The sequence below is a fragment of the Scyliorhinus canicula genome, chromosome 18 (assembly GCF_902713615.1).
Source record: "Scyliorhinus canicula chromosome 18, sScyCan1.1, whole genome shotgun sequence".
In the NCBI taxonomy this organism is placed as follows: Eukaryota; Metazoa; Chordata; class Chondrichthyes; order Carcharhiniformes; family Scyliorhinidae; genus Scyliorhinus; species Scyliorhinus canicula.
Window position 1 is genome coordinate 26,188,481 of NC_052163.1, and position 23,333 is coordinate 26,211,813.

The following is a 23,333-nucleotide window of genomic DNA, read 5'->3' on the forward strand; positions in this document are numbered from 1 at the left end:
CACCTGTTGGTGTCCTCTTATTGCCAGTGGTACCATCAGTTCATCTGTTTCCCATGTCGGCCCCTGTTGTTACAGATAAACTAGAGGGATGGGATTGTGTTGTGTGTTTGCTGCTCCACCTCTTACACCCCCCTCGCCCAACCATTGATTTTACAAACAAGTTAACTTTTCTATCTTTGTTGAAGTCTTGAGTTTTTTTGTTGACTTGTTGTGAAGGTAATGCAATAGCTGATGAGTTTTCGCATTGGGGGATCCTGATCATGTCTCATTTGGGGTTAGTTATGGCTGTCGCAGGATCTGTTCATCCTGCTAATACTGGGACACAATGTAATATTTATACGAATAAAAATGTTGAATTCCTATCCCTTTCTGTCCATCTGATTGTCCTGCACTTGCTCGTGTGTCTTTCTTTGGCTTGTACCCATTATATAACCCATATGATCTTCGTTGATTTGACTAAACCATGGAATCACAAGAGCATGTTTTTATTACTTTTATTGCCAGCTGTTTGGCCTTGCATCTTGGAAAAAAGTAATCAGACTCCTTTCTCTGACAGCAGCTTTTATTATCCCAGTCTGCCTCACCTTGACCTCCCTGGTTTGTGGCAGCAGGTGTGTGTGTGGGTGGCCTCAAGCTGTCAGCCTTGAATCTCTGCAGCCCCTCATTGAGTTTCAGCTATCTGAGGAGTTCTGATGAGCAAAGAATTTAGACCACCTTTGCTGTGCTTCGACTAGATCCCGTTCTGCCCATGTTAGCCTCCCATTTGATTTTCCCCCTTCCCAGCAGTGATTCCGTACTGTGGTCAGTCAGTCCACTGTGCGTCATTGCTGATCTCCCCCACCCAAAGTTTTGGAACTTAAGCCATCAAATGTTAGAAGGTGTCTTGATCAGGGGGTCAGTGGATCTGAACTTCGGCATGTTAGCACAGTGGTTAGCACTGTTACTTCACAGCGCCAGGGACCCGGGTTCGATTCCCGGCTTGGATCACTGACTGTGCGGAATCTGAACGTTCTCCCCATGTCGGCGTGGGTTTCCTCCCACAAGTCCCAAAAGACGTGCTTGTTAGGTGAATTGGACATTCTGAATTCTCCCTCTGAACCCAAACAGTGGCTGGAGTGTGGAGAGTAGGGATTTTCCCAGTCACTTTGTTGCAGTGTTAATGTAAGTTTACTTGTGACACTAATAAAGATTATTATTATAAAAACGTAAACCATTGAGATTGGCCCTGGTAAGCCTATAACTTGTACAAACATCACTGAATGGGCTTGTAATGTAAGCTATCTGTTTTCCCAATACTTCTTTACCTATGTTGGAGGGAAAAAAATTAAATACATGAAGGTCTTCTGTCAAATGTTAAAATTCAATTGGTGGTTCATTTCTGAAGAGGAGATCCATTCAAAGTTATGTATTCTAAATCATTTGAGCACTTTTATGCTTCCTAATAATGGATTTTATTAGTTTTTTAAAAAATAGCATCCTTTTGATTTTCAACAAGTAATCAAACCATGGATTCTCAAACATTACCTCAACTGTTACTCTCCACATCCAACTCCCTGCCTATGTGCACCCTGAAGATAAACTCAAAGACAACTCATCCAATCCAACGCCACACCTGTTCACAGCGATATTCTTCTTCTTGGCTGGGATACTGGGTAAACCCCTGCCCTAGTACCGCCATAAGATCTGTGTACATCCATCTGAGAGGACAGATAGAGCCTCTGGTTAATGATCAAATCTAAAAACTGCAACCCTCGACAATGTGTACATTCCCCGGTACTGCGCTGAACTGTTAGCTAATGTTATATACTTCAATTTCTGGAGTAGGATTTGAACCCATGGTATTCTGACATTGCAAAAAGAGAGCTGCCACTAAGTCAAGGCTAATATTTCAGTTATACTTTGCAGGATCAAGCCCAAATGGTGATGAGCAGCGTCCATGAAGCGCTCTCAAAGTTCTTTGCCTGATTGTGTTATGGTTTTTGAGTTATATTTACCATCTTTTGTTTAGATGTGAAAGTGGAATTATAATTGTTCCTGAATTAACAGCCTCCCTTTGCCCACTGAGCCAAACAATTATTACTGCAGATTTTGGAAATTTTAAATAAAAACAGAAAATGCTGGAAATACTCTGCATGCCAGGTAACATTTGTGGAGAGAGAAATAAAGTTAACCTTTTCAGGTTGATGACCTTTCACCAGAACTGGGAAATGTTAAAAATGTAATAAGTAATACTCAAGCTTGAGGAATAGCACCTCATTTTTTGATTAGACACTTTTCCGAACTCAACATTGAGATCAACAATTTCAGACTTTAAACTCTTTTCCCTTCCACTTGTTTCTTTTCCCTTGCATGTTTTGGTTTTTCTCTTTATTTACTTTCAAAGGCATTCGCACACCTGCTCTCGGCACACCTTTTCCTTTTCATGCCCTCTCAAGGTTCCCTTTGACCCCGGAGGACCCTTCAATCTCACATGCCTTTTCACTCTGTCACAGACCTCCCCTTGTTCGTGCCCCACCCACCCCTTGCACAAAATTGATCATGTATCTAACTTTTAACAAGTTCTACTGAAACAGCATCAACCTGAAATATTGGACGGGATTTACATAAATTGGAACAAAATCCCATAGCGAGCGCATTTAGCTGCATGTTTCCCGGCACCCGGATAGATAGTGGGCTTGAGTGTGGAATGTGCAACTGAGGCCACACAGGCCCGCTTTGTGCACTGATGAGCTCTGCTCGCTGGAACTCAGTGTAGCGACAGATCGGGATGCCATTTTAAAATGGTGTCCCAATCTCCATAACCCCCAAAGCGACTCCCAAAGAACTATGGGAGGGCCAACAGCCAACCCCACCCAACACCCATGTAGGGCACCCCTATCCCGATCATCACTGCAGATAAATGCCAGCTTAGCACCATGGCACCTTGACAGGGCCACGTTGGCACCTAGGTGGCAGTGCCAGGGTACCACTCTGCCCAATGAGCATGCCCCTGGGGGCTTCCAACCTCCCCACCACGAGTGCCGCTCCGCCTGGTCCCCATTTGCGGAGATCAGTACTGAACAGCGCTCGCCCGAGGTCTCTGAGGTGAAGGGGAAAGAGCCCAATGCCTCGGTACCTTGGGAAACTGCATGTTAAAGTGAAACTATCTGTCTCGCTTTAATATTCAGATTTGCCAAAATAGAAGAATCCTGCCCACAATGGGCGGGATATGCATTGCAACGTGTTGCATGATCATGTTAGACCTTACGGGGTGTTGTGAGCCAAGTCGATCCTGGGAGCGGGATCTCCCAGCTTCTATCGGCCACACTGGGCCGTGGCAAGCTGCCTTGTGGGTGCAGCATGGCTGTTCGATCGTGTCTATTGACTCTGTTTCTTTCTCCAAAGATCCTGCCTGAGCTGCTGAGTATTTCCAGCATTCTCCGTTTTTAGGTATTTGTTTGAATTATTTTTGGTTTGAATGTCTCAGTACCATACAATGTTTATTTACATGGTAAGAAATCCAGAAAGCTCAATCAAAAGTAACATATTTTATTTGAAAGCTTTTCTGATCCAAGAGTACACTGACACATTGCATTAAAATCTGAGATTACTCCACACTGGAGATTCATAGAAATATGTGAACATTAAAAATGGAAAATTATATTAATTACTCTATATGTGAAGATCACTCTTGAGTGTTTTCTTCAAGATCACTCTTGAGTGTTTTCTTCACTCTTCCAGAATTAAATTTTAGTAAATCTTAACATTCACTTCTTTTGGCTTGCTATTTTTTAAGGATTTATTCTCGAATTTGAAATGCAGCAGCTAGCTTTCAAAAAGTATCAAATGCTGGTTTAGGATTTTAGAAGTTTGGATTTTCTTGTTTGTTCTATTTTTGCTATTCCTGAATTTTGGACACTGTTACACAAGACTGAAAGCCTTTGCCATGCTTTCCTGACCAGCACACTTGACTTCTCTGACTGCTCTCCCCAGCTCAAGGCAGTTAAAATACATAACCTCCAACGTGTCCAAAATTCTGTCACCAAAGTCCTGCCCTATTCCAAGTTTTAATGTTCATCAGCCTTCTGCATACCATTATCCACTGTATGCCCAACTCATCATTTTCAAAACCCTCATTCTCAGTCAGAAATCCCTCTGTGGTCTTACTGCACCTTAATTCTTGTTCAGGACTGCATTCCACGTTGCTCTCTCTGCTGTTTGAAACGTTAACTGCCTGCTAATCTTCTATTCTTCTGCTTGTCATCATTATCAACACCTTCTACTGTCCTCCTATTCTCTGAAACCCTTCTCTTGAATCTTTCAGTCTTTGCTACCTTTCCCTCTTTAGCCATATCTTTGGTTGTCTTTCTAACTTGCCTGGTGTTGCTCAACATCTATTTCATCACCCTGTAAAGCTTGACATGTTCATTACATTAAAATGCTTTCTTTATGCAAGTTTTCATCAGTAGGTCTGAAAATATGTACCCAAGAAACTGGCCTTGAATTCCAATTATATTGACAAGGAAAACTATTAGTCAACATTATTATTTTGCTTTATTTTGTGGCCAGGTTGAGAACCAATGATAGAGATGAGCTCCTGAGAAACAACTTTTTCCCCCAAGTGGTTTGGGTCTGGAATGCTCTGCCTGGAAATGTGGTGTAGGCAGGTTCGATTGAGGCATTCAAGAGGCCATTGGATGATTACTTGAATAGGAACAATGTGCAGGGCAGAGGAAGAGACAGTAAGCCTTGATGCTTGTTTGGAGAGCCGGCATGGACACAATAGGCCAGATTGCCTCCTGCTTCGTAACAATTCTGTGATTCTGATATCCTATTCGGGGCTTCAATGGCAAAGCCTCAGCTGAGGACTGGAATAGGATATCACCATCACAAGAAGCAACTGAGTAGCCTTGCTCATTTGTGTACCTTGGATTGTGGTATAAGCTGTGGATAGTGGCTCATGACATTGATCATAGAGTCATAGAATCATACAGCACAGAAAAGGTCCTTTGGCCCATCATGTCTGAAGCCAGTCAAAAACACCCACCTAACCATTCTAATCCCATTTTCCAGCACTTGGTCCATAGCCTTATATGCTCTGCAATCGCAAGTGCACTAAATACTTCTTAAATGTTATGAGAGTTTCTGTCTCCACCACTCTTTCCGGCAGCTTGTAGATTGTTAGGCATTGTACAATAAGTAAACTGTGTGCTTTTTAGCTTATCTACAGGTATCCTCATTGTAGTTTTATTTGTGGATAACAGGTTGCTATAACTAAATTCCTTTCAATGTTATTTGCACTGTTTCTTTCCAGCTTCCTATGTTGATGAAGGCAACATCAGATGACGAAGTACCATGTCCTGGGTATCTATTTGAGGAGATTGCCAGTATCCTTGCGTGGTGCATTTGAGATTTCTTCTGAGTTTAACTGTCCAGTATACTGTTGGAAAAGTAGAAATGGTTTTAGTAAATTGCAAAAGCTTGTGCACATTGGAGAAACAGCAGGATCAGGACTGGTTTTGAATGGAATTGCTTTAAAATTCATCAAATGTCCCATCACCTTTTCAGCTCCATCCCCATCTCTCCTGAAAATATATATTCAAGCCCTTTCAATCTAACTTCTACCCACTCCCTGGCCGGTATCATCTCTGTGACCATGACCAAGATGTATTATTTATTGTCCTACACTTTTTTTGCAAAGTTTGATATGATTGAACACATTGTTCCTCAAATCACCATGACATTGTCAGGCACTCGTTCCACACTAAGTCTTGGATGAATTGTAACTTCCCATTGAGAAAAATTAAGACATTGCTCTCGGCCCCTACCACAAACTCTACTCTATTGACACTAATTCCATCACAGTCCTTGATCTGAAAGAGAAAATGCTGGAAAATCTCAGCATGTCTGGCAGCATCAGTAGGGAGAGAAAAGAGCTAACGTTTCGAGTCCGATGACTCTTTGTCAAAGCCTTGCTCTGACTAAAGGAAGCCAGTCAAAGCCTCTTTGTCCTGTTCAACCCTGAGCAGTGGTTCATAATCTATTTCTCTGTTTTCAAGACTGCCATAATCTTGCTCATTCCAATCCATGCCTCAATCCTTCCACCTTTGAAACTCTTAATGATTGAAACCCTGATCTGTGATTGCATTACTTTGAAACTGATCCATTTTGATGCTCTCCTCGCTGGCCTTGCTAAGCACCGTGCTCTGCCCACACATCAGTTTTAGTGTCTTTACCTACCCTATCATCAGCATATTCAATTTTAAAATGCCTGTTTTGTTTTCAAATCACTCCCTGGCCGTACTCCAACCTGCCTCTAAAACCTCCTTCCAGATTTCCTTACATTCTCACCTGTTCAATCTTCTAATGCTGACCTTTGGTGCATCTTTCCTCCCTTTGTTCCATCATTGATAGAATCCCTACAATGCAGAAGGAGGCCATTTGGCCCATTGAATCTGCACCGACCCTCCCAAATAGCACTCCACCGAGTGCCTACTCTCCTCTCTATCCAGCCCATGGTGGATGTTTCAGCTGCCAAGTCCCTGCTCTCTGGAACTCCCTCTATAAACGCTATATTTCTTTACGCTCCGAATAAAACTTTCTGAAATCTTGTATTTTCACATAAGCCTTTAAACGCCCCTCGTAAATTATATTTTCTGGTTTGGTATTTCGGTTGTTGCTATTTTGCGCCTTGTGATGTTTTGTATTCTACAGACACCATGGTTGTTGCAGTTATTTACCCAACCCTGTAGTCTAGTATATTATAAGGGTAGAACCTATCATCAAGCCGGAGTTACTGATTTACTGTCTTGCATACTAAGCGTAAGTTTGCCATTAATGATAGTGTTGTTTCCTAACTGAATGGAACTGCAGAAATATCTCTCGAGTCTGTTGGATTGTGCCAGTGTCTACTGGAGTATCTGCTGGAGCGACTGCAGAGCAACTCCTGTCATGTCAAACTGAAGGTGGGTGACACTCCTTTTGACTTCACACATTGTTTGCCCACTGTAGATTCAGCGTGACTGCAAAGGTCTTAGTTCTGTAAAAGAAAAGCAGGGAAACAAGTCTGCTTATCATCATATCAAATCGATTTATATAAAAAAAGACACCTTTGGTGACCAGCAATGTGGCACAACATCATATGACACAGTGCGGGGCCAGGAATTTCAGCACTTTTCAGATCTCTGTGGAACAGGTTTGCACAGAGAATTAATCTTCCAACCCCCCCCCCCCCCCCCCCAATTCTATTTAAAGCAATTATGATCTATTTACAGGTTAGTTACCATATTATTTCTTCTGGCTAGTGCTGCATTTTTAGAGGTTTCCTATACTTGTCTGAAGTATTAGTAGTCTAGGGAGCGAACGGACTACTTTTTGGTAATTCAATAAACCGAATGGCAGCTTTCCCCTACAGTTATGATTCTTCGACTCTTGTTATGATCCCAACTGATGTGCCAAACATCCTAAGTGCCTCATTAAATGCAGTTTATAAATGTAAGTTGCTGTTTTCTTGAGCCACTTGAGAAAAATATTACTGTCCCGAGGACATTGCACGCTTTGGACGAGCAGGGCAGTGGGTTAAGGAATATTTAATTTATATGCCGTATCTCTCTTCTTCTGAATAGTCCAGAAGGTTGGATACGTCAATCTAAAAATCTGGTAAATCACTTAATAGCGACAACTGGTTTTGAGATTTACAAAAGGTGTAAATTTTCGTGCCATTTTATATTAAAGTACTGCAAAGAAAGTAGCAGACTAAGCTCAAAATACAAAAGAGTTATGCACACTTTGTGAAATAAGGGAAATACACAGTTGCCAATAAAAGCCAAACTAAATGGAATTCTTGATTTCCAACAAACTCTTGAATTTCTTTCCATCTTTGCCTGACAAATGCAATTAATGAGCAGTTGGTAAATGAGCCAATTGCAAAAGTCAAATAAATAATGCTATGGAATGTGATTTTCCAAAAAATGGGGTCTGGTCTGGTAGTTCTCAAATTGAGTGCATCACCTATCTGTGAAGTGTCATAATTTGCAAGCTTGTAATAAATTCAGGTGGGGTGTTAATCCATAAATTTAGAAAAGGTAATATTCACACTGGCTCACTCACCTCAGCTCAGTTATACAGTGAAAAGTAGACAAAAGGTGCTATTGTGCTGTCTTAGACACTTGCTTGGTTTACATACAGAGAGCTGTACAACTGTCTGCTCCATCTTTGTGCTTGTTGCTAGGTTCTCAAGATATTGCGGCATGTATGTAATCATGGTTCACCTCAATTCATTCTGGAGCTTCGGAGGAATGCTACTTTTATTCAAGAGGTAACAGGTAGGAATTGAAAATAGCTGTTAAGCTAAGGCCCATATATTTGATGTACATCTACATGCATTACACACATTACCAGTGCAGGCATGCCAGATAACAGGATGTATTGCAAGTCAATGCTTTGGTAAGACTACCACAATAAATTACCTTTTGATTTTTATGACTTCTTAAAAGCGAAATTCCTAAACCAGAAAAAAGTAAGCAGCGATAAAACGTATGGGGCTGGATTCTCCGGTCCCCCAGCCGACTGTTTCTCGACAGCGGGAGGCAGTACACCATTCGCTGGCGGCGGGATTCTCTGTTTCTGCTGCTGTCAATGGGAATTCTAATTGACACCACCCCACGCTGCCAGGAAACCTGCGGGCGGGGTTGTGCTCCCGATGGGACCAGAGAACCTTGCTGCCAGTGAACGGCTGGAGAATTCCAGCCATGATTAAAGATGACTAAACACATAGGTTATAAGTGCAGAAATGGTTGGCAGAGAGCTGAGGAGAATTTGCATTTCCCTCCTGAGGAAAAGGACAAATGAAAACCAGCAGACGTTAAAAAGCAAGTGTTAGATGGGGGATACAACTAATCCAATTCTTATCCACTTTTAAAAGTGGAGCTGGTTGGGCTTTGATAGACTTCTAGGGAACAGTGAATGTTGAGTGGGAGATGGGGGAAAAATGTTTCCTAAAGAAGATCTCCAACAGTGCTTTGACACCAAGAGCTGGGAGATATATTACCACAGGCTGGGATGAACCTTTCCTCCCAAAACTGAGATCACAAAGAGTATGTACAATGGAGTATGTTGGTAATCAGTGTTCTACAACACTGGCTTGGCATATATTTTGACTTATTCATTAAGTAAGAGGGATTCGGATCACTTTTCTCTTGTTAAAATCTAAGTTTCCCAACAGCACTGCCACAGGCAGTGAAAGCACCCCAGGCTAAAGAAGACCGTTTATATCTATTACGAATTTTACAGAGGTGTCTAGTTTGTCAGAATCCTTCTCTTGACCAACTTCAATTTAAGACAACAAAATCTGTCACCTGTGAATGAAATTTTCGGTATATATCTAAATTGTTGATACACTGTTCAGGTTGACATTTGCAGAAAAGTGACTTTTGATTTAGCAGCTGTATGTCCCCAGTGCAGAAAGTAGCCAGGTCAATATGCATTGTTGCATTTTGTCACGCTCAACTTCTCTTCTGTAAAAATTGAAAGAAAAATCAATGTTGTTTATACATTTGGAAAAAGGGCCTCCCGTAAGGAACCTAATACTGAAATTCTGAAATTCAACGTTTATTCAGCTTCCAAGGTTTATTACTAGAAAAGGTGTGACTTTGGTGAAGTTATTCTACAAGTGAACTGTACTAAATAAACTATTTTAAAAAGTATTGGAAACTCCCTGAGGCTGTACCAGACTGTTTGCAATTTTAGTATCACATGTAACCCCCAAAGATGACCTCCAGACTTGCCTGTTCTGAAGCTGGTCTTTCTCATTCTCCCTCCGTAAACTAAAGGTTATCCAATGCTGCACTGCCGTAACTCGCAAAGCCCCATTCCCCTATCACCCCTGTGATCATGGCCTACATAGGTTCCCAGTTAAGTGATGCCTTGCTTTGAATATTCTCACCTTTGTTTTAAAATCGCTCCTTGCTCCTGCCCTTCCCTATCTCTCTAATCTCCTCCAGCCGCACAACCCTCCCAGGGATCTGTGGCACTTCTCAAAGGTCTCTTGAGCCTTGTGATTTTAATCTTTCCATCATTGGTGGCCATGCTTGCAGTTGTCAAGGTTGTAGAGTCCACCCCCCACCCCGAACTCCAGTATATACTACCGGTCCCTTCAAGCTGCTTGTAAAAACATACCCCATTGACCAAATGTTTGGCCAACTGCCCTAATATTTTATGTGGTTCCATGTTAAAATTTGTTTGATGGTCATCCTGTGAAACAGTATGAGGTGTTTTATTGTGTTAAAGGTGCAGTATAAATACAAGTTATTCCTGTTTTACGCAAAATGCATTTTAAATGAGAAAAGTAAGACTGAATAATGAATCCTTCAGCGTCTGTCAATTGTCCAATTAAAATGATTCACTATGACTAGAAGAGGAAAGGCAGCAGGGAGAGGCTGTCATGTCTTTTAACGGGCAAAAGTTGTAGGTTCACAGAGAATGAAGTATTTCCATGTGGCCCCTATCGGATTTCAGCAGTTATCTGAGCACGGTAGCATTGTGGATAGCATAATTGCTTCACAGCTCCAGGGTCCTAGGTTCGATTCCAGCTTGGGTCACTATCTGTGCGGAGTCTGCACATCCTCCCCGTGTGTGCGTGGGTTTCCTCCGGGTGCTCCGGTTTCCTCCCACAGTCCAAAGATGTGCAGGTTAGGTGGATTGGCCATGATATATTGCCCCTAGTGTCCAAAATTGCCCTTAGTGTTCAAAATTGCCCTTAGTGTTGGGTGGGGTTATTGGGTTATGGGGATAGGGTGGAGGTGTTGACCTTGGGTAGGGTGCTCTTTCCAAGAGCCGTTGCAGACTCGATGGGCCGAATGGCCTCCTTCTGCACTGTAAATTCTATGGTAAATTCCAAGATGGCGCCGGAGCGAGGCGACTTCTGCAAGTTGTGCCCAGCATACCCTCTAATTCTATCTTTTACTCTCGTTCTCTGCTTCTAAAACATCATTCTAACTCTTTTAAATTCTCTAACAATGTTCTTCATTATATTCTGCAGTCTCTCTTTCCTTCCCTATGTACGGTATGCATTGTTTGTACAGCATGCAAGAAACAATACTTTTCACGGGATACCAATACATGTGACAATAATAAATCAAATCAAAGTTATCTCAATTTAGTGTATGGCCAAGTAAAGACATTCCACAGAAGTCACCACAAGGTCGCCTTTATCGCATTGCTAAAAAGATGAAGAGGATGTAGGTTTCTGTGCCTTCAAATTCAGAAATAGCTCCATACAATTTAGGTGTCCTCCCCCTTTAGAATGATGCTGAATGTTGTGCAGTAGATCAGAGATTACACTGTGGAACATGGCTGACATCACAGTTGAGATAAATTAGATATTTGAATAACAATGATTTGTGAATGAGGTCATAATTGCATTGTTGTGACTGTTCACTGTGATACAAAGGAACTCGGCTATATTGCCAGATTAAACAAGCCAAAATGTCTTGTAAAAATACATGTAAAAAGCCATTTGGAGACATTTATATTATCAGCATGTAAGGGCTTGGAGCAAACAGTGAGTGACATTATATCAAGTGAGGCCATCAGTGCAAAAAGACCAAAGAACTGTGGTGGCGAAGAAGGAGAATGTGGAAGGATTTTAAAAAAGGTGAATCCATTAGGATAAATTAGAGAGAAGTCTTGGGGAAAAATATAAGAGTGTACAGCATAAAAGGGGGGGATTGTAAACATTCATTATCAAAAGGTAAACTGAAGAAACGAATAGACTAGCAGAAAAAGCTAAAATTGGTGGATGTCAACCACGAAGATCAACTCTTAGGTAATGGATCAGAAAAAGGAAAAGATAAATTTAGGTTGCAAAATTCCATTATTGTTCTATAGTATCTGGTTGTTTAACAAGTTGCTCAAAAGACTCCTCTCCACTACGCCGGAGGAGATATTAACCCATTTATTTCAGATTAAAGTAAAGTCACCATAGTCCCAGATGACCATCGCCTGCTTTCCCCTCTGAAGGAGAGAGCTGACCTGTTGTGATTTAACCTGAGGATCACCACACCTCAGGCAAGGGGCAGGGTTGAGAAGCCGGAGTCTTCACGAATAACCTCAGCCGGTACGGGAATGGAACCTGCGCTGTTCGTCTCACTCTACAGATTAATGCCTCTGCTAAACTGACTCATTTAAAAATCCCAGTCATATGTTTCAAATGTTAGCACATTATTATCCCACAGTGTAATTTCAAAGCTATATTTAATATGAACTAAGGATTAAAGAAAGTGCTGAATAAAATTTTTTTTAAAATAAAATAATTTTTATTGGAATTTTTTACAGAAAATATAAAACATAATGACAAACAATGAAATGCAACAAAATAACCCATAATAACTGTAACACCCCCAGACCGTATCGACGCATGTATCACATCCCCCCACCCCCCCTCCCCCAACCCCAATGAACAACAAAAGAACTTAAAAATAAATTAAAATTAAATAAACAAACATAGTCATCGTTCCCCCCCCCCCCCCCCCCCCCCTCCCTTTCCCTCCCTTTCCCCCTCCCCCCCCGGGTTGCTGCTGCTACTGTCCCCGTACTCTATCGTTGAGCCAGAAAGTCGAGGAAAGGTTGCCACCGCCTAAAGAACCCTTGTACCGACCCTCTCAGGGCGAATTTGACCTTCTCTAGCTTAATGAAACCCGCCATGTCATTGATCCAGGTCTCCATGCTTGGGGGCCTCGCATCCTTCCATTGTAGCAAGATCCTTCGCCGGGCTACTAGGGACGTGCTGAATAAAATTAGCCAACAGATAGGTATTTGGTAAAACTATAGCATGGGGCAACACAGCTAAATGCCAAGAGTAATGAGAATCAACATCTTACTAGGATAACATTTTTTCAACGCAAAATTAACTTTTAGAAGAGAATCAAAATAATTTAGGAGCAAAAAAGTGATTTAGTTTTGATAATGAAAGAATAATAACCTCAATGAGAAGGAACTCCAGTACATTGATAGTTTAACAAAAACTAGAAAATTGAAAAGAAAGGTGCTGAATGTTGAATTTTTAAAAGTGTGACAGTAGGTAATATTTAATGCCCATTCCTGGAGGCACTGTCGGAGGCTGTGGGGTGGGCGGAGGCCATTTGGTCAGATGGGAGAGTGCAGGGTGGAGGCCCTTTTCCTTCCTGTCTTCCTCCAATCAAGCTCGGAGCAGGAAAGGTGGAGGGCAGCCTTCCCTCCTGTAGGCCTGAGCACAATACCGGCACTGACCACCACTTCAGTGACATTACACGTACTGTGAGCTGCTGGTCTCTGCTTGACCGGAAGATCTTGGCAGCGAGATTTGCATTTTGCTATGGGAGGCCCAGAATCGGCAGGTAAGTGCCTGATTACCTCTTAACAGTATCAGGCCTCCCGGAGAGAAGCAACGCAGTGTTCTCACTGGTTTCTGGCCAATAGGCAGGACCCCCCATCACCTGCATTATATTTCAAGTTTATTTCTGACACAGCAAATTCCTTTTCCTTATCTATCTGTATTCTCATTATCATTCCTTTCTTAAATATCAAGCTTCTTATGTTTTTTAAAATTGTAGTCTTGAATTGAACCACAAAAGAAAATTATAATAGAATGTAGTAGTTCATGAATAAAACAATAACTTATCAATATTTTAATTTATAAGATTTTTCCTATTCATGAAATAATTTCATGCTCTTGACTGTTCTCTGTTGTGTAACGTCTGATTATTTATTGGACTGTTTATTTTTCCCTGCTAGTTTTCAGTGGGCCTCCAGATCTACTTCATGGAAATGCCCTGTACCAGAGGGTGAGAACAACTGCAGAGGTATTTACATTCTTATGGCTGGAATTAACCAGTGTAGCTTGCCAGCCATTTTAAAGGTTTTCAAATGATCAGTGTTTGAAACTTGAGGATATAAGTTCTGTGTGATGCTGATTATTCTAATTTATGTGCATATTTTGAGAGGTGCACAGCAAAGAGTTTGTGGAGTCCCTGGAACTAGTGATTAATGTCTCCTTTTCTTTTGGCAGGATTTAGCAAATTTGTTGTTCTCTGATGCTTTGCCATATAAAACCTTGAGTACTTTGTCTCCTTCCCGATCGTACCCACCGACAGGTAAAGTTTGCTGTTCATAAATTTTGAAGTACTTGATAATTTTCCAGTTACAAGATACATAGGTTTCTCATTTTTGTGTTCCTATTATCCTAATAATACCTCCATAAAACACACAAACAATAGTACCATCTTGTTCCTTAACTTCACATAAACTATGAATTCGATCCTTATACATTTTTAAAACCTGCACACTTTTTCAAGTCTTCATCCAAAACATTGCATAGATTCACCCCACAAACTGAAATACACATGGGCTGGGATTTTTGCTCCATTTTGTTTCTGGCGGGTTTGGCGATGTGAGTGGAAAATCTCATGCGAGACCCAAATCGTGTTTCGTGAAGATGTAAAAGTTTGATGCGATTGTCCCTGCCAATGATGTGATGGGACCATAATTTCCATACATGAACATCTCACTATCAGGCCTCTAAACCTGAATCCACCCCCATAAGAAAGTGCATTTATGTTGGCGTGAATCACAACTGGTCTCTCAAGGCGTGCACCTGACGAGCAGACCTCCCAGAGGAGCTCGGCTGAATGCATCGCTCAGCATGGGGAGGGTCATATTCAGCACTACTGCACTGGGACAAGATTTTAAAATGGCAGCCCGACCTTCAAACTCAGCGTGACGTTACGGAACCTGGCCCTTACCATTTGTTTTTTTACTAAGTTCGGGATGATACGGTAGAGAAAGCTGTCATTGGTGCTCATGGCTTTAACATCTCTCCCAGCCGCTATCGGCCTTTGCTGGTATTCGGGAAAATTCCACCTGTTGTAGTAGTACGAACATAATGTTTATTGAAGTTACTTTTCCTTCTTAATTGAAAACAATCATCCCTTAAAGGAAACAATTTTGCAAAATTTCAGGCAATAATTCAATTTTTGCTTTATACATAATCATTACCATTTCCAGTTCAATTCACTCACTAAACTTCAATGCTGTACATTTATAAATGTTTTGTTGGTATATTCTTCAAAGTTCAGTTTCTTTAACTAGTCTTATCGCTTTTTCTGAAACATGTAGATAGGATTAATATGATTTTTATTGTGTTCATCAAACTTTCAAACTATTTAAATATGGAAGAATAAGTGAACTATACAAAATACACATACCCTGGTGGTGGGTTTTTGGCAGTGGGGGCAGGTTACCATTGGCCAGCGGATTCCCTGATAGGGGGAGGGGATCACGGACTTAGTTTTACTCTGGTTCAATAACCGCCTGTTTTTGGCAAACCATGGGCGAGATTCTCCGCAAATGCGGAGAGTTGTAAAGGCTGCCGTGAAACCGGCCGTGTTTCACGGCAGCCTTCACGCCCGTTCCCGGGACCCGATTCTCCCCCCCCATCGGGGCTAGGAGCGGGACCCCAGGAATCACGGCGTCGCGGCCTTAACGACCGTCATTACCGACCAAGATGACACGCGGCCGGCTCCAACCCGCGCATGCGTGGGTGACGTCATCACGCCATTGACGGAACCCGAGCATGCGCGGTTCCGCATTTCTCCATCGCTGCCCAACAAGATGTGGCAGCTTGATCTTGTCGGGCAGCAGAGGGGAAATAGTGCGTCCCTTTTGGACGCAGGCCCGACGATCGGTGGGCACCGATCGCGGGCCTGTCCCCTCCCGAGCATAACGGTGGTGCTCCCGCCCCAAACGGGCCTCTGGATGCTCCAAACGGGCATCCAGCGCACATTTGTATGACGGCAGCGAGCAGGTGTGTTTGCTGCCGTGAAAAAACGGGCGTAAAGCCCCGGCCGCTCGGCCCATCGGCCGCGGAGAATCGGCGCTCGCCGTAAAAAACGGCGAGCGCCGATTTGTGACGTGGGTCGGGCGAGGGGGGGGGGTAGAATAGCGGGAGGGCGTGAAAAATGTCGGGAGGCCCTCCCGCTATTCTCCCAACCGGTGTGGGCAGCGGAGAATCGCACCCCATATCTTTGATTCATCCAATTCGGCACAAATAGTTTTAATAAGCTGTTGAAAATTCCACCCCGAACAAAACATATTAGTTTCATCTACAAATAAATGCATTGGGATTCAGTAAATAGTCCAAGTCATTGAATTCAAAATTGGCAATTGTTTATGTGAATTTCATAATTTTGGATCTGCACCAACACAGTTGTGGTTTAGTTTTGTTGCGTGTTTAAAAACTGACTAACCCATAACAAATATCTGAAAGCTAGGAATGTTATTCCACTTTTACATAAAATCTTTCAAATTAGGGAATTATTGCAAAGAAATTATATGGACAAAATCAAGGGCTACCTATGGATTAAAAGCAAAATACTGCAATGCTGCATGTGTGAAATAAAACAGAAAAAGCTAGAAAAACTCAGCAAGCAGGTCTGACAGCATAATGTGGATAGAGAAATGTTTTGAGTTCTTCAGAACTGATGAGATGTACAGAAATGTGCTGGGTTTTATACTGCTGAAAAAGGATGAGCAAAAAGGAAAGTTGGAGATAGATTAGAGACTGGGAGAGATAAAATACCAAAGATGTCATCGGGCAAAAAGCAAAGGGTATGGTAATGGTTGTCAGAAACTAAGCAGAGGCCCAAAGTAAGTGTTAAAGGCAAAGTAGGGGACAGATCTGTATGAAAGCAAAACATGAAAACAAGATATAGGCTGGCATTGGCAAAAACAAAACAAAATGCAGGATAGAGTTCACAGTTTAAAGTTGTTGAACTCCATGTTGAGTCTGGAAGGCAGTAAAGTGTCTAATTTTGTTCCTCAAGCTTGCGTTGGGCTTCACTGTCGAGGACAAAAATATGAGCACAAGAGCATGGTGGTGAATAATAGCAAGCAACTGAAAGGTCGGGGTCATATTTGTGGACAGAATGGAGGTGTTCCAGAAAGTGGCCACCCAGTCTGTGTTTGGTCTCCTCAATGTGGTGGAGACCACATTGTGAGCTTTGAATACAGAGGACTAAATAGAAGGAGGTGCACATAAAAGTGCAGCTTAACCTGGAAGGAGTGTTTGCGGCCTTGGACTGAGAAGAGAGTACGTAAAAAGGCAGATGCTATAACTTCTGCGATTGTGTGGGAAGAGGACAATGTTTTGGAGCTGATAGAGAACAGGGTGTCATGGAGGGAACAGTCCCTTTGATATGCTGACAAGGGAGAGGAAGATGTGTTTGGTGGTGACATCAAGCTGGAGGTCAAGATGGTGATAACCCTTTGAATGTGGAGGCTGGGGGAGTCAAAGCTGAGGACAAGGGAAACCCTATCATCGTTCTGAAAGAGAGGGGAAGGGGTGAGAGCAGAAATGCAGGTAATGGGTCTGACACAGTTGATGGCCCTGTCAACCACAGCTGGGGCGGGGAATCCTCCAGTTGAGAAACAGGAAGGCATGCTGGAAATGCTGTTTTGGAAGGTAGCATTGTCAGAACAGATGTGATGGAGATAGAGAAACTAGGAGAGTGGAATGCTTCGCATAGCCCACAAAGTCCTGAGAGGAAGCACGGTGTGAAAAATTGTAGTTGAGGTAATTGTAGGAGTCGAGGGCTTATAATAAATATTCGTAGACAGCCTATCCCCAAAAAATGAAGACAGAGAAGTCAAGGAAGGTGCTGTGTTATGCTTCTTCGTGTAGCATAATCTGCTTCCTTGATGTATGCTTTCACAAAGGAAGGTCCAGACTTTGTAATGAGTTCAATATGTTTATTGAACTATTAACACAGTTCTTAAATGAGTTTTACTCTCCTGCTAATCTAACTGTAGTAACTCAGTCTAACTAAACCAGTCTGCTCTAAGCCACGTGCTGGGTGTGATGCTTCTGATCAACCCTGATGTAGCCTCTAGATGTCTGTCTGTGGAAAGAGGCAGAGCATGTGTGCCCTGTCCTTTCATATGGGTTGTGTAATGCCCCCTTGTGGTAATGCCATCTCTGGGTGTCTTGACTGCTCATTGGTTGTGTCCTATTCTAAGTGTTAATTAGCTGTATGTTTGCATATCATGACATCTCCAGTGCTCCCTCTAGTGTTTACTTAGTTGTAGTGTATTTACATTAACCCCTTGTGTATATACGGTGATGCATATCATCACAGAAGGGAATTATCGGAGATGGACCATGTGGAGCTGGGAGAAGTGTGGAAATTGGAAGCAAAATTGATAAATTTTTCCCAGTTGCAGGCTAGAGCAGGAAGCGACATCAATACAGCCATTGACATACAAGAAAAGGAGTTGGCAGGACTGGAACAAGGAATGCTTCACATATCCCACAAAAAGCAGGCATGACTAGGGCCCATGTGGGTACCCATAGCTGCACCTTTTATTTGGAGTAAGTGAGATAAATTAAAGGAGAAATTGTTCAAAGAGAGAACAAGTTCAGCCAGGTGGAAGAGGATGCTAGATAGAGACTGGGCCTCTGCGCAATGAAGAAGCGGAGATCCCTCAGACCATGGTGGCGGGGGATGGAGGTGTAGAGAGTTTGAATATCATCGTGAAGAGGAGACAGGGCTCTGAAACTAGGTATTGTAGAATTGACGTAGCGTGTCAGAATCACAAATGTAGGTGGGAAGAGACTGGATAAGGAGAGAAAAAAAAGGGATTTGAGATAGGAAGAAATAGGTTCAGTGGGGCAGAAACAGGCTGAAATGGTGGGCCCACCAGACAATCCTTTCTGTGGATTTGGGAAGTAAGTAAAAGCAGGCTGTGCAGGATTGAGGGACAATGTGGTGAGAAGCTGTAGGTTCCTTAGTTGCAAACTTCTGAACGTTGTTCAGACAAAAGGGCTCCCTCATGCATTTCATATGAAATTCTCTATCTGAGGGTAGAATTTGAGAAAGCATTGTACGGCCTGTGGGTACAAGATGACTGGACTTTGTGTCAGGACTTTTTCTTCTCAATACATTGTTCTAACTTGGGAGAAATGTTGACAAGAGCTGTATATTACAAAACCCAGTTGACTTTTCTGTAACATTGTTAATAGTTCTACTATGTGCACCCATACCCCCGCAAGCAAGGTAAACCTACCCAGTCAAACTTATTTTTAGCTTAAAACCTCAACTTCGAGAAATTTCAGATTAGTAAAGAAACTTAGTCAGCTTTACCAGCTATAGACTCAGTCCTGTAATGAAATGTCCTCTCTCCTACGAGTTTTCAAACCAGTAAAGTTATCTCTGGGTAGAATCTACATACAGGTATATTCCGGAAGAAGCTCCTCTTAAGTTCGCCAATATCAGCAAATCCTAACTTCAGAATTCTAAGTTATTGTTGTCCAAATGTGGGATTGCGAGGATATAGTGTTCAGAGTCCTTACCATTTATTCCCTTTGTCCATTTAATTGTTTTTGGTCTATGGACCCATATTCGGGATGTGCCTTTAAGCAGAAGACGAGTTGAAACAGCCTGCTTGCCAGTGTTCCAGATTTTGTTTTTGGAGAGAAGAGGTCAGACTCTTCGGAATCGGGTAGATCTTAGGAACCAATTTTGGAGGAAGTCCGATTGATTAACTAGTAACCGGTGGGTTGGCCAGGGACAGCCTTCTGCCTGACAACGGTCAGTGATTGGTTCCTGCGTTATGCTTTTTGAGAGAACTAGGCAAAGTCATTAGACCGTTCTCTCTTTCTCTCTCTCCCTCTTTTCCCTGCTTGCTGAAGTGAAAGAACAGTTCTGTTGTTCTGAAAGCAGTGAGTGCCTGACACGTCCTTTTCTGTGAACCTGGAATGACCCTGAGTCTACAGAAAGGTAGTTGACCTTGCAGAGGACACCATCTAAAACCTACAAGGAAGTAATATCAAAACAAAAACTGAACTTCGGAAAGCCACTAACTGAAAATGATCCCAGTGGCTTCAAAGATCTTTATTTTTTTATTTTATTAATATTTTCTTTCCAGGTTCACCATCCTTTCTCCTCTGTTGTTTGTCTGTTTAGAGAGTGAGGGTAGTTACGAGGGGGGGAGGGGTAGTGAAAAGGGTATTCAATAGTCAGTTACATTTTCTGTCCATTTAATTATAATACTGCACATAATAAAAGGTTACTTGTGTTGAAGTTAAACACACCTGGTGAATGTAGCTTATTGGGCTCAATCAAGGACCTTGAGTATTTTAAATCAAATCAAATTTAACGTGTTGCGATTCAGGTCAATTTAGCCAGTGTTATGAGAATAAGCATGAGACTGCAACTCTTTTACACTTGTTTATTAATATTTATTGTAGGAATCGGTTATAGATTAAATTATAGCAATGGAATAGATGGCAATTAAAGCTAGTTGTAACATGACCCTTCTAATTAAGATTACATACAATAATCAAATCTACCGTAAGAAACAATTTGGATATTTAAACAATTATTGATTTGAAGAAGATTATACTTACAATCCAGTATAATATCTTCATAGTATGAAGCGTCTTTATCTCAACTTTTTAAGGGAAATTTCTCAGAACGCAACCCGTTGTGTCCATAGCATGGCTGACCTCTGTGTCTGTGTTGACTGTTTAAGAAATTGTCTTTGTTTCTGTTCCAAAACTTAGCTGCATTGTATTCTACACAAACATTATTTAAAGAAAGGTCCTATCAATCTATTTTTAGAATCCTTGTGGGTCATGCTGTTTACTGTTTGTTTCCTTACAGGTGTTTGGCTTTCTTCCAACAGTAAGGCATTCAAGGATTTTTTTTGAGTTTCCGCGCTTTCTATCTCTTATGTTGACTGTTTGTTTTGGCAATGATACAAATGTTGCTTGATGTAGTTGAATTTTACTTCAGTAACGTAATTAACACCTCAATTCTTCATTCAGTGGGTCACTTCCTTCACAACATTTGAGACCAAAAGTTTGGAGACAAAAAATGAAAGTTAATAAGATTAGAAAAATAATTCTGTCTTACTTTACCATTATCTAATATTCCAGCCTTTTAGGTAACAAGGCTTGCCACAGGTGAGATTTACTTCGGACAAGCTTTCTGGAAAATGAATGTCAATAAACATACATAACAACAGACAATGCTGGAAAAGCCGAGCAGGTCTGGCAGCATCTGTGAAGAAACAGAGAATTTTCTGTTTTTATGTCAGATTTCCAGCATTATTTTGTAACAGTATTTTGCTTTCCAATTAAAAAAACGTAATTCTCTTACTGAGTGACCTCTGCCTGATTTCTGCAATGCCTTACTGCAGATAAATAGATTACTTCTGTATACTCTCCTCCTTCCTTTCATTCTTACTCTGTTGAAATTAGACACATTATAATAACTTTCTTTACCTCGTCTTTTCTTATCTCCCTTAGGGACATTATCACTCTCTGTCTTTCCTACCTCTGCATACTTTCAAAAGCCAATGTTGATGCCTTCTCAATGCTGCTTCTTTATTTATATTGACTTCTTTATTGTTCTTTTGAACCTTGTAGAAATTGTGCGCTCTGCTAATTGATGATTCACCTAATTTTAAACATTCACTTAGCTTTCTCAGTGATGAAGACATTGGGAAATGGTGGATTTTAATGTTCTATAAACCAATCTAAAATTAATTTGGGATTAATTTTAAATATTTCTCTGATGTTTAATGTGTGAAATATAATAAGCTTTATGACTATTCCTTGTGTTTCTTATTGCTGATTGCTCAGTGGATTGCTCTCGAATGTTGGTATTACAGATGGAATAGCATCTAGTAATTATGTTGGAAACTGAAACTGTTAGGGGCAAGCTACTGGCATGGGTTGAGGGTCGGCTGACTGGCAGAAGGCCAGGGGATAAAGGGGTCTTTTTCAGAATGGCAGCTGGTGATTTTCGGCATGGGTCAGTGTTGGGACCACAATTATTCATGATCTACATTGACAGTCTGGAAGAAGTAACTGAGGGCGTTGTTGCTACGTTTGCAGATGATACAAAGATGTAGAGGGTCAGATAGTTTTGAGGAAGTGGGCAGCTGCCGAAGGGCCTGGACAGGCTAGGAGAGTGAGAAGTGCAAAGAAGTGGCAGATTGAATACAATGTGAAAAAGTGTGAAGTTGTGCACTTTGGTCGGAAGAATAGAGGCATAGACTATTTTCTAAATCTGGAAAGGCTTCGGAAATCTGCAGCACACTTTTAAAAAAAAAAAAATTTTTTTATTGACATTTTTACAAAATATAAACATCTCAACTCTATTAACAAAACAACCGCGTTAACACCCCAAGAACAATACCCACCCAACTTCAAAAGCAACTACAAACAAAAGAAAAAAACAAAAGAACGCCCAAAGAACAAAAGGGAATGAGATAACACCCGCCACATCCCACAAACCCATGTACACGGTTCTCCCTCCCACCGATCCAAACCCCCCCCCCCCCCCCCCCCCCCCCCCCCCCCGGTTGCTGCTGCTGCCGGCCTATTTCCCTACTGTTCCGCCAAGAAGTCCAGGAAAGGCTGCCACCGCCTAAAGAACCCTTGTACTGATCCCCTCAGGTCAAATTTCACCTTCTCCAATTTAATGAACCCCGCCATATCGTTGATCCAGGCCTCCACGCTTGGGGGCCTCGCATCCTTCCATTGGAGCAAGATCCTCCGCCGGGCTACTAGGGACGCAAAGGCCAGAACACCGGCCTCTTTCGCCTCCTGCACTCCAGGCTCCACTGCAACCCCAAAAATTGTGAGTCCCCAGCCTGGCTTGACCCTGGATCCCACCACCCTCGACACCGTCCTTGCTACCCCCTTCCAAAACTCCCCCAGCGCTGGGCACGCCCAAAACATATGGGCGTGGTTCGCTGGGCTCCCCGAGCACCTAGCACACCTGTCCTCGCCCCCGAAAAACCTACTCATGCTCGTCCCAGTCATGTGGGCCCTATGCAGCACTTGAACTGTATGAGGCTAAGCCTCGCACAGGAAGAGGAGGAATTCACTCTCTCCAGGGCATCCGCCCACGTCCCCTCCTCAATCTCCTCACACAGCTCCTCTTTCCATTTACCCTTCAGTTCCTCCACCGAGGCCTCGTCTACCTCCTGCATTACCCGGTATATGTCCGAAATCCTCCCTCCTCCAACCCACACCCCCGAGAGCAACCGATCCCGCACCCCTCGTGGGGGCAGCAAGGGGAACCCCTCCACCTGCTGCCTGGCAAACGCCCTCACCTGCATGTACCTAAACATGTTCCCCGGGGGAGCCCAAACTTCCCCTCTAACTCCCCCAAGCTCGCGAACATCCCCTCCACAAACAGGTCCCTCAACCCCCTAACCCCTGCCCTATGCCAGCCCAGACATCCGCCATTAATGCTCCCTGGGACAAACCAATGGTTTCCCCCGTATCGGGGCCTCCATCGAGCCCTCCA

The 23,333-nt window shown here is 42.4% G+C and overlaps 1 protein-coding gene and 1 long non-coding RNA gene across 4 annotated transcripts in view; one reads left to right on the forward strand and one right to left on the reverse strand.

Annotated features, from left to right (window-relative positions):
• tepsin (TEPSIN adaptor related protein complex 4 accessory protein) overlaps positions 1-23,333 on the forward strand; it is a 50,747-nt gene that overhangs the window by 6,677 nt on the left and 20,737 nt on the right. For 2 of the 3 annotated variants that reach the window (XM_038776613.1, XM_038776614.1), the window contains exons 2-6: positions 5,294-5,366; positions 6,853-6,944; positions 8,210-8,303; positions 13,750-13,817; positions 14,024-14,108. In XM_038776613.1, coding sequence (XP_038632541.1) covers positions 5,294-5,366; positions 6,853-6,944; positions 8,210-8,303; positions 13,750-13,817; positions 14,024-14,108 — 412 coding nt within the window. Of the gene's footprint in view, positions 1-5,293; positions 5,367-6,852; positions 6,945-8,209; positions 8,304-11,038; positions 11,633-13,749; positions 13,818-14,023; positions 14,109-23,333 lie in introns of those variants that run through there. The other variant, XM_038776615.1, reaches the window with a different exon arrangement.
• Positions 3,562-9,580, reverse strand: LOC119952968. The gene is made up of 3 exons (XR_005457918.1): positions 9,336-9,580; positions 6,838-7,018; positions 3,562-5,419 (listed from the first exon to the last, which is right to left on the reverse strand). It is a non-coding gene; the product is annotated as an uncharacterized LOC119952968 (long non-coding RNA).